The sequence below is a fragment of the Falco rusticolus genome, chromosome 2, assembly GCF_015220075.1.
Source record: "Falco rusticolus isolate bFalRus1 chromosome 2, bFalRus1.pri, whole genome shotgun sequence".
Classification (NCBI taxonomy): Eukaryota; Metazoa; Chordata; class Aves; order Falconiformes; family Falconidae; genus Falco; species Falco rusticolus.
Window position 1 is genome coordinate 29,132,908 of NC_051188.1, and position 11,489 is coordinate 29,144,396.

The 11,489-nt window shown below is 42.4% G+C and overlaps 1 protein-coding gene across 1 annotated transcript in view; it reads left to right on the plus strand.

Annotated features, from left to right (window-relative positions):
- The first annotated feature begins 450 nt into the window (after positions 1–450).
- Positions 451–11,489, plus strand: part of LOC119142688 (copper-transporting ATPase 2-like) — a 33,721-nt gene continuing 22,682 nt past the window's right edge. The window contains 7 exon segments of the mRNA XM_037375891.1: positions 451–719; positions 721–943; positions 7,088–7,611; positions 7,613–8,304; positions 9,869–9,952; positions 9,955–10,110; positions 11,279–11,442. Coding sequence (XP_037231788.1) covers positions 697–719; positions 721–943; positions 7,088–7,611; positions 7,613–8,304; positions 9,869–9,952; positions 9,955–10,110; positions 11,279–11,442 — 1,866 coding nt within the window. The 5' untranslated portion in view covers positions 451–696.

An 11,489-nucleotide genomic window follows, 5' to 3' on the forward strand; every position in this document is an offset into this window, starting at 1 on the left:
TTTAATTTTGTTTGTTTGTTTTTAGTAACTTTTGATGGTAAAGAGGCACATTTTTAAAAGTAGAAATATTGTACTCACTCTTTTTCCTGCCTCTTGAAACAAAGAATGAATATTCTCATGCCCTAAGTGAAAGACCTTTGGTCCAGGAACCTTATCTAATGTTATAATCATAGGCACATTTTCAGTGTTAGAAGGGACCACATTTCCTCCAAGAAATCCCTGGTAATTTCATAGGAGGAAATGCAATAGCATTACCCTTCATGGGAGCTGTGATTATTCACATGGCCACAAGGAGCTAATGCCTGCCTGGCTGAGTTAATTGTGCGCTGGCTTGCTGCACACAGGTCATGTTTGACTAGCTTGTGAAAGGCAGCCTTGGCTGAGCTCGCTGCAATGCCGTGTGCAAAGATTAGCAGTGCTGAATGCAGTTTGGTAAGCACAAGGGATGCCAATTGGTGGGAAGCATTTGAGCTGGCAGGAAAAGCAGGTAGCCGAGTGCAGCAGGCAGTGTACAGAGGGATCACAGGTTACATCTGGGATTTTGTGATGAATGCTTAATGGGCACGTTGATTAGACAGGCAGAACTCTTCAAGCCATTGTAAATGTCGCTGAAAGAAGTGTGGCTGATAAGACACCAAATAACTGCTTTCATAAAGCTGCTCTTTGGCGTTGCAATATTTAAAGCCCAGAGAGATAATGGAGAGAAAACTGGACATAAAATGAAAAGGAAGTGTCCTGCTTAGCTACTTTAAACAACAAAAACATAACCCTGGTGTCTATTCGTAAGCAGCAGGCACCTCATGATGTGCCTGAACTACTGATTATTGGTGAGAAGTCCAAGACAGGATCTCTGGTAAAAGCAAGCAGTAACTTGCAGAAAGAAGATAAACTTTTGCAGAGTTACTCCATGGGAATGCCAGAAGTCAATGCAGTTGAAAGACAGGTCAGTGAGCTGGTGAGTGTGTGTGTTGGGAGGGAAGAGGTATTTCTGAACTGGAGAATTTAAAACAAAGCATGTTGGACGTGGGTTGTATATTAAAGGAGGTTAAGCCTTCTTTATCTAAATTGTCTCAATCCCCAGCATGGATGCCTGCCCCATAACAAGCAATACACAAATGCAAAGTCCTCTGGAGATCCTCTGAAAGTAATCTTTGAAAGCAGATGTTAATGATGAGTTATGCTCTAGTAACTAATGAGCATTTTTTCAGCTCCACCTCTAATAATATAGAGCAGTGATTCTTAGTAAGGAAACGTATTAGTGTTTGTCCTTTTGAACTACAATTGCTTGGGTAGTTTGGCAGCAGCTGATACGAGGTTATTCTCTGGAATAACAGAAATTGCAGAAACATTAAAAGGTCCTAATTGTAGGTAAGTAGTTTATTTATAACTACTAAGTGGATGCTATTGGAAGTTCTTGATAACAAGCCTGTGGCAACATTATTTATTTTATTTGTTCAGTGTTGTGTATAACTACGGTATTTTTGGAGATCAACTGTTGTGGAGAAGAGGCTTAAAAAAATCAACACTGGTAAAAACACAATGAGGTTTATTATTTTAAAAGAGTTTTTGCTGTTTAAAAGGTATGTAAATTACAGTAATGTAGTTTGGATCAGTGATTATTGTGAATGTTTAAGGAAAAGAAACTCTCGGAATGAATTTTGTGTCCTGTGAAACTGTGTATGCTTAGAATGGCTTAAATAAGTGGTGTCAGACTGGAATGAAATAACAGCCACTACAAACCAAATATACTTGAAGGCTTTTTCTGCCTCAAGTTACTTCTTATATTATAAATGTTTGCTAGAAAACGATCATGACATAAATGACTTTGTTCTACCAAAGGATCTCTTCTCTGTGTTCAGTTCACTGGGATATATGTGTTGCTTGTACTGGAGCCGTGAAGAACATCACAAAGTGGTTTGCTTTGTTTTAATTCTAAATTGGAAACAAGCCATTTACAACAAGGCTTTCCCCTTTCCCACTAAAGCAAGCATGGTTTACACAGCTCCCTTTAATTTAGAAGTACCTGTTAAGGTCTCTAAGTTTTGTTAACTACAGTGTAGGCATCATTTTAGTAAGACTGGCTACAACTGCCTAAATCTTTCCCCATCATCTGCACGGTTAGAGAAACCTGTTCCCAGACAGGGAATAGCAGTCCCTTGGCAGAAGCATTAGGGCAACTAACTTAGTATTTTGAAAACAAAAGCACCATGAAGGCTGCTTTAAAGTAATATTTTCATTGATTGTTGATATCCAGGTGGAGAGTGTGGGTTTTCCCTCATTTAAGACTCAGGAACTGTTTGAAAAATAACAAGTTGTGTTCCAACCAGTTAAGATCTAATACATTTAAACAGTATGTGCTAACAAGATGGATAGACAAGTTGCACTGAAATTTGTTAGGGAGGATGAGGGTTGAATTTCTGCCCACTCATAAGTGCTGCTGTTGTAGGAATGAAATTGAAGGCTCGGGACCTTTGATGTTCCTGAGGTTGCTCTGTCCTCATTTTATTGTTCACTGGCTGCCTGTAACAAACTGGGAAAGCATCTGAAGCATTTAATTAATAGTATGTGGCGTTTCAGTTGTGTGTTACTGCCTGCCTGAGTCCAAAGCCATGAATCAGCATGGGTTGTGAAAGAATGAAGCAGGAAAGCTAAAGCAAAGACACAGATAAGATAATTTTTTGGCAGTTGTGAGCTTGAAGGCGAGGGGGCAACAGCCGGTTTCAGCCTGTGGAGGTACAGGGACAAAAGCAGCCCAAAACCTTTGGAGATACTGGACGAGAGGTTCAGTGAGATCTGGCATTCATGGATGAGCAGATGGGGAGAGGCAGAGGGGAAGGTGCGGAATGGGCTGGGCCCCATCTCCACGCCAGCCTGGCATTGTGGTGAGAAGTCTGGTGCCTGAATTTCAGGATATGGAAACTGGCATCCCTGCAGGCCAGGTGAAGGAGGGCAGGAGAGCAGTGCCAGTCCTGGGTGGAGAGCCTGGCAGGAGCACCAGAGAGGAGCAGCAGCCATGAGGGATGTCGGTGTGGGTGACGCTTGGGGAGCTGTGGGGTGTACCCGGCATGGCCTCAGCCTTGTGCTGCAGAGGCCAGGTGTTACAGTGGTGTTTTGGAGGTGGCTGCACCTCTTGGGAAGGGGAAGTGAGGAGGAGAGGGAAGGCTTTCCTGGTGACAAGTCACACCACAAGGTCACCATGGAGCACAGGCGTGGAGGCAGCATGGGGACCCAGTCAGGGGTAGCTGGAGGCTGAGGCCAAGGAGAGCACAAACCTTGTTGCGTTCACAGCCATGCGGTTGCATCCATGTCAAGGCACCATGTGTGCGTACATGAGGGTGTTGCCTAGTGCTGTGGTTTCCTCTTCGTTTTTTTTTCTCAGTTCAGTTGTTTTTCTCACATTTATTCTGTATCCCCTCACAGCTGTGTTAAACTATCAACCTTTGAACTTATGAATGGGAGCATCCAAAAGAAATAGCTCATTCTGGGGGACAGTGGGGCAGCCTGACACCAGGCTTCAGATGCCACACTCATGCACGTCAGCAATTTCAGTTGCTACTCATCTTGGGTCCAGTTCAGATACAAATGTTTTCCATCCAGTTCTGGTGCTTCCTTTAAGGCTCTCTGCAGCTACTGCTGTTTTTCTGTCAATGGGTTTCTTCTTAATTTTCTTCTTTTTTTTTTCCCCTTTATTGTTTAAATGAGCTTTATAACACTGCTTTCTGTAGGGATTCTTAGTTTTCAGACTAGAGGCTTGCTCGGCTGTGCATTTTCAGTTGCAACTTTTGTGTGCAGAACAAGGGAGAGAAAGAATTGTCATCATTTCATGTTTTCATTATTTACGAATTTTTTACATAGTCACTGCAAAAATATGCACAAGACTGGTAGAGCAAACAGACTTGGTGTACACTTGCCTTTAAAAGTAAGCAGGTCTCATTTGGTGTGAGAAATAAAATGGCTGGTTACTGTAGCCAGTTCCTTCACACTTCCATAGGGATGTAGAGTCAAAAGCATTTTCATTATTTGATTGGGATTTCCCTCTTGGCAGGGAAACAAGCAGGAGGAGCAATGCCTGGGAATCCCAGGTACCTTTTTTGGGCACTTTTGAAGGTGTTTGCTTCTCTGATCCTCTTGCAGATGGTGTCTCTGAATTACTTTACAGCCCATAGGTGCCATTTTATGTGTGGGTGTTAGCTGGTATCAGGAAACCCTCTTCTGAGACCTAGCGTGTGCCTGAGGCAAACTGTGGGCACATTTCTGTGTGCCTTGTCTTTGTGTCCTTATGTGAACTGTTTTCCTCTGATCTAGTGTAGAAACACCCCTTCTTGCAAATACACACGTAGATGTATTGTGCCTCTTCTGTATTTTTGGAAGCTGTTAAACAATACTAAAGGCTTTTTTTGGGAGATGCTTCTTCATTTTTTTTGGTTGTGTTTTTTTAAAAGGGAAGTAAGCCTTTTATTTTTTTCTAATCCATGTCCCCTCTCTATTTTTAACTTGTCATTTAAAATGTGTGCTAACATTTTTCTCCTACAGAGCATAAACATAAGGCTTTGTCAAGTAACAAGCAAAATATTTTTGCCAATTCTTCTGAATTTTGGTATAGCTTTTTCTCAAAATATAAAGTGGCGGCCAAGTTTTTATGTTTTTTGTGGCTTACAACGCATTGAAATAGTAAAATCAGTCCTTGCTTTTATGTTTTTCAAAAGACTGGAGGACCAGAAATACTCTTTAATGTTTTTGTATTATTATATATAGAGGAAAACTGAGGTGGTTGGTGAGCGTGGGGGTGGAGGGAACACGGTGGAGGACATAAGGCCAGTGATGGTTCCTGGGTTTCATCTACAAGTGGCTGGCAGAAAACGCGGTGGAGGGGAGCAGCAGAGTGGAGGATGTTTGTCTCACTCATCTCTCACTGTTTCACCAAAGGATGCAGAAGGCAAATGCCTTTGTTGTAGGAGCCAAAGTAAGTGGACAAGCTGAGCTCCTGTAACTTGCATGCAGATTTTTGCTTTACTGGGTGTTTGTGATAAGAAGAGCTGGCCCCTGAGCAGAGTGTTCTTGGGGCACTGGGGATGGAAGATAGGGAAGAGGAGACAGGGACAATGTTTATATACATTTCTCAAGGTAGACATTACGATAAATGCAACTGAGTTTCAGCAGCATTTGAAATGCAGCGGGTGAGAGACTACACATCTTCAGATGGGCTTCTTTTCCTATATATGGCCATATTGTTATTTTAAACTGTGGGAAGGCACAAATAAGAGGAAATAAGCATGTGGTCATCTTTGTGTGTGGTTAAACAGGGAACCACTTTTGCAGGGAGGTCCAATTAACTGTATATGTTTGTTTTGGAAGGAGGGGCTAGCTATGCATTTCCATGTGTGTTGGGGATTTTAGTAACTTCTGGTAAGGGAAGTGCAAGGAGAGAGGTATGTACCCCCGGTGCTGCCAGACCTGTAGGGCTAAAATGTTCCTGTGACTCTTCTTCACCAGCATCTCTGGAGCATAGCCTTGAGGTGAAGAGGAGAGGGAGGGGGCAGGGGGGAGAGCTCATGGTCAGGATAGTGAGGGGCTGCACTGGAATGCTGAAGAGTTAAAGTTGCTCATTCCTTCTCCTGTTCTAATAAATAAAATATGGAGAAGGCTGAAAGCATATTTCTCATGTTAAATTTTTGCTGTTTTGGTCATGACCCCAGCCCTCATTATTCCCAAGCTGTCTAAGTGTGAAACAAAATCAAGTTAATGAATTTTGAATACTGCATCTAATGAACTGGATGCAGTCTGGTGTTAATAAGCAGCCTAAATGCTTCTCATTCATGCTGTGGTACCAAGGAGGGAGTTTTCTTGTCGGCGGTAGGAATAAGATTTGTGGTACTGAGCCTGATCCAGTGCCCCTTCTCCAGCCCCTTCCTGCAGTAACGCCCAGCATCAGGTGCTTTACTGAATGCTGGAGACCCCACAGAATGACAGGTGAGAGAATAGATTTGTTGTAGTAGCTTGCATCTAGATGTTTAGTAGTTAGAACTGCCTTAAGTCACGGACATGAACGTTGATGTTTTCTGACAGTCTGGGACTTGTCCCTCCCCTTCCAGCAGTTTCCTTTGGCAATCTTTGGAGTCTGTGCTCCAGTCACCTGTTCGGTGAGAAGCATTGCCTTTATCAGTATATATTTTTTTTAATACTTCATTTTCAATTGACTTGAGTGCGTTAAACTGTAGAGTCCCAGTACTGTGGAGCCTGTGATTTGGCTGAGAGTCAGATAGTCCACTTCTGGCCAATCTGCTTCAATATTGGCCATTACATCCTGAAAATCAGTGTTGGATCAAACCAGTGAGTTCTTGTAGCTCAATATATGGTCTTTCTTAGGTGCCTCACAAGGAGGCAGATGAAACTAAACCAGAGTGGAAGCATCTGCGTATAGTTTTGTGTCTTTTAAAATCTTTATCATATAGATTTAACTTAAATGTTTTACCTATATATAGGCAGACAGCCCAGGCCTTTGTGTGCATGTGTATAGCTCTTCAGATATCGTGCAACTGCTCCTCCCTCTGCCAGCTTGTTTCAGGCTCCTGGGAAATTCTTGATTCTGTTTTCTGTGAGGTTTTTTGTTTAGTTTGGTTTGGTTTGATTTGAGCTCCTTCTGAGCAGTAGCAGGTTGGCCAAGCTAAGCCAGCTTCTGACATTTGTGGAGAAGCGTTCAGCACACTGCTGTGATCCTTTGTGCCATTGTGCTCTGAAGAGCGGGGCTTGGGCTGCATGGTGAAAGTGCCCCATGGCTGCAGAGAGCTCAAGTTTTCAATGATTGGATTGGTGTGGGAATATTGAGACAAGTTTGCTTTTACATCCCTAGTGAATATTTTTTTAATTGCTGCTCAAGAGAAGTGTCAGAGGCCTGATTCATCATTGTGAGCAAAGCTCACTGTTAATATATTCGAAGTGTAAGTTAATGTTGTGAAGCATTTTGGCAGTATAGGCTGACTTGAGAGCACTTCTAGCATGTGCTTGAAAGCACATGCAGAATATTGCCCTCTAAAAGCAGGGCTAAAGTTACACACATTTTATTTATATTTTTCCTTTTGCTCCCTAGGCTTTGTCCAACACTGATTCTCCTCCTGGCTGTGAGCTGGAGCCTACAATGAAACACAATTTTGCTTTTGACAACATGGGCTATGAGGAAAGCTTTGAACCTGTGCCCTCGTCATCTTCCCAAGAACACACTGTGACAATCAATGTTGTGGGGATGACTTGCCAATCGTGTGTGCAGTCAATAGAAGGCCAAATTTCTAAGGTGAAGGGCATTGCGAGTATTAAAGTCTCCCTTGAAAAGAACAATGCTGTAATAAAGTATCTGCAGTCAGAAATAAGCTCTGAACAGATTCTCGAGGAAATTCAGGGTATGGGCTTTGATGCCAACATAGCAGAAGAGAGGTTGACAACAGCGACCGTAAATTTGTCATGCTTGAGAGAAGCAGTAGTTAAGCTTCGGGTAGAAGGCATGACATGCCAGTCCTGTGTCACCAACATTGAAGGAAAGATTAGGAAATTGCACGGTGTGGCAAAAATCAAGGTGTCACTTGGTAACCAGGAAGCAGTTATTGCTTACCCATCATTCAACTGATGACCTCAAGAGCCATATCAGTAACCTGGGGTATGCCTGCACTGTTAAAAGTAAATCAGCTCCTTTGAAGCTGGGTGTCCTTGATCTTGAGCGCTTGCAGAATGCAAACCCCAAGGAGACACCAGCAAGTCTTGAGTGTGATGGGGTGGATCCCTCGGTCGCTGAGATAGACATAGCTACAGTGGCTGTACGGATAGAAGGTATGCACTGCAAGTCCTGTGTCAGAAACATTGAAGGAAATATATCAGATCTTCCTGGCATACAAAGTATTCAAGTATCTTTGGAACATAAACGTGCTGTGATACAGTATAGCCCAAATTTGATTACCCTGTCAGCTTTGCAGCAAGGTATTGAATCCCTTCCACCTGGAAACTTTAAAGTATGCCTCCTTAATGGTTCAGAAGCAAATAAAGGAGAATCTTCATCATCCGCTTTCCTATGCGATCTCTTCAGAGAGCCACTGCAAGACACGACATGCACAGCTGTTATCAGGATTGATGGCATGACCTGCCATTCTTGTGTACAGTCTATTGAAGGGACCATATCACAGAGACAAGGAGTGCAACATATAGCAGTTTCTCTAGCTGGCAGAACTGGGACCATACATTATGATCCGGCTGTCACTAATGGAGAAGAGTTAAGAGCTGCCATAGAGGACATGGGGTTTGATGCTTCTGTGCTGACAGGTAACTGGTTTTAGTTCCGTGGGTAGTGCACCAGGTTGGGCCATGCAACACCTCATTGAGACTCTCTTCTCGAGAGAAACTCTCAGAACATCACATTGGCACTGTCTTTTCTAAGGAACTGTCCTGATCTGACCTCACTTAGCAAGGGAGAGAGATTTCGGATGTGGAGCACCTTATTTCAGCCCTTAATAACTGCACTAGTGGGTGGAAGAGTTCAGTTATGTTATGAAGCCAAAAGGTTTGGAAGTTGGTACAAGGTTTTTCAAATAGCTGATCCCCTTACCCACTGAAGTAGGTTTCCTCCTATGTCTACAGGCTGCTGTAAGTAGATCTATCAAACCAAATGTTTTCATTTATGTTCCAGAATACTAAACCCCTGACAAACTTAATGAAATCTCTTTCATTTTAAACCTCTTCTTATCTAGCTAAAATCTCTTTTTAGTGTCCTAATCCTTTGACCTTTATTTCTTTATTTTTACTAGCCCTACTTTACGAAGCCTTATTTTAAGCGAGGTGAGTGGCAAGATGTAGGTACTCTTTGGTGGGAGCAGGTGCTTTTACATATCAGCTGCAGCACAGTTTGTACATTTTGTACATGTGCTCAATGTTTAAGAAGTTGCTATGGTGCACAACCTCCTCTCCAGTGAATTTCAAATGTGGCAACATTTATCTTTCGCTCATCTGCTTTGAGATACTGATGTAGTCTACCGCAACAATTAGGTGATGGCAATAGCCCACATCCTATTCACTTTTCGCACGGGTCCAATCCCTCTGATCTTTTATACTACAAAGTGAGGAGGAGGACCATATGTGGTGGTTAATTATGATTTTTTTGTTTGTTTATAATTTGTTGTGGGGAGACCTTCTGATTCATCTATGGAAAGGAGGGCACCCCCTGTATTTAACGTGTTCAGAAGCAATTCTTGCTCCTTTACACAAACCTTGCTGCCCAAAGGAGGGCAGGTGTGAATGCAGCTGGAGCTGTTGTGTGTCTGGACAGTATCTGGGAAGAACAAAAATGATGGCAACTGGCCTGCATAGTGTGGGAGGTCTCCGAGTGCTGCAAATCCTTCCACATTTATTTTGCAGTACTTGCAGTGTAAATATTGGGCCATAAAGAGAAACCATGTTGAGAAAACTTGTCCTTTTCTTTGTCTGAGATGAAGTGCTATGAGTCCAGCATAGATGACAACAGGGACAGAATGAGTATGACTGGACTGCCTTCTCTATGCTGGATAAGGACCCTATAGATACCAATATATCTTTATCAAGTGGAGGTAGCTGTCAGGTCTAGGCATTGAAATCGGAAGGAATCATTTGCCATCTGAAAGTGGAAAACTAGTCTGTAGAGTTAAATGGTCATGCAGTGGTACGGGTGAGTGTATATTGTTATATGCATAGTAACAATCTTATATTATGTCCATGAAGACACCGAGATCACCATGTCACCTTTCAAATAACTAAGAGACTTTGCATGACTGATAAATGTGACCTGTTTGTAGTTTTGCATCATCCAATCACACTGTAAACAGTGTTTGTTCAGTGTATTGTGCATTTATTCAAGATACCGCCACTGGAGAACGTAGGCACCGGCCTGACACCAGCAATGCTGCCGTGCAGCCTCAAGCTCCAGAACGCTCCTCGCCACGGCTGTGGGGTCAGCTGGTCTTCCAGACATTCCTCACCTCGATGTACCAAACCAGCCCAGGGAGTGAGAGTGGGAGAAGTGTTTTTTAGCAAATCACAGGCATGACCTGGTGCATCATGCGTGTCTACCATTGAAAAGAAATTTGCAGAAAGAAGATGGTAATAAATTTGAGATTCCTATAATAGTCTATAAGAGACTATGGGATGGAAAAAGGTATTCGATGGTGATTAATGGAAGAGGGGATGGTACAACATCTGGAGGTTAAATAGACTTAATGCTCTTTCTTAGTGCTAATGTAAACTATATCATTGTTTAACTACCCTACTGCACTGGTAGACAAACCCAGGGGGCATACTTGTATTGTAGATAGTAAGTTGTAATGTGATAAAAATTCAAATAAGCTCAAGGCAAGAACAGAGAATGTTTCTTTTTAGTTTTCAGAGCCTTATTGCTTTATAGAGCAATCCATCTCTTCCAGAGCTGTTGAGAGCTCTGACACGTGGGATGTGAAACTTGCACTTCAGGGCACATTTGCACAAGCAGGTACAAACAAATGTGTGGCTCCAGTTCCTGGATAATTATATTAGCTTAGGCACAGCAAAGCTGATTAGGTTAGAAGTCTGCAGGCTGGAGCTGCCTTTCCTCTGGCCATATAGAAGATGAACAGATGAGCCTCAGCAATGTCTTATTTAATTTGTGCAGGCATGCCTTTGGAGGGTCTTGCTTATCAATTACTGCACTCCCAGTGCCCCAGTGATGGTTTTACTGCCTTGATTACAAAATCCAAGAAACCATTAGCACTGAAGAACAATTTTTTTGCCTGTGATTTTTGTTTTGCTTTTCAATTCTAAATTTATGTGTGTTTATTTATTTAAAAAAACCAAAAAAACCCCCAAAAAACCCCAAACAAAACAAAGGGAAAACCAAGAGAATAAAAAGGCCTAACATGGTGCTGGGGTGGGAGTGGGTGTGGGTTGTTTAGGGTGTTCCAAACTTACAGAGTCCAGGGTAGAGCTTGCATCAATGAGTGCAAAGATTGCTTCTGAACATCCATTTATTTTCACTAGAGCGTAGCAAAACTCACCTCCTTCCACGTGTGACTGTTGCAGTTCCTTTCATTGCTGAAGGGAACTGCAGTGTGGCTAGATCTCGGTAAAACCTTTGCAGTTGGGACTAGGGAACACGCAAGAAGGAGGCAGAAGGAATTATTAGGTTTATAACATCTCTAAGTTTTTCCAGCCCTCATTGACAATCATTTGTGATATTTTATTTTTCTTACCTCAAAGGAGCTGCATTATCTAACATTTTTTATTATTGACACTGCAGGAATTATATCAGTGTTGGTAGCACTGATGGCAGGTAAAGCAGAGGTAAAATACAAGCCAGAATTCATACAGCCTCTTGAAATAGCACAGCTGATCCAGAATTTGGGTTTTGAAGCTACTGTCATAGAAGATCATGCAGAAACAGAAGGGAGTGTGGAGCTTCTTGTAAGTCATGTGTTTTTGAAATTACATGTTAGTTTTGGAAAAGTCTG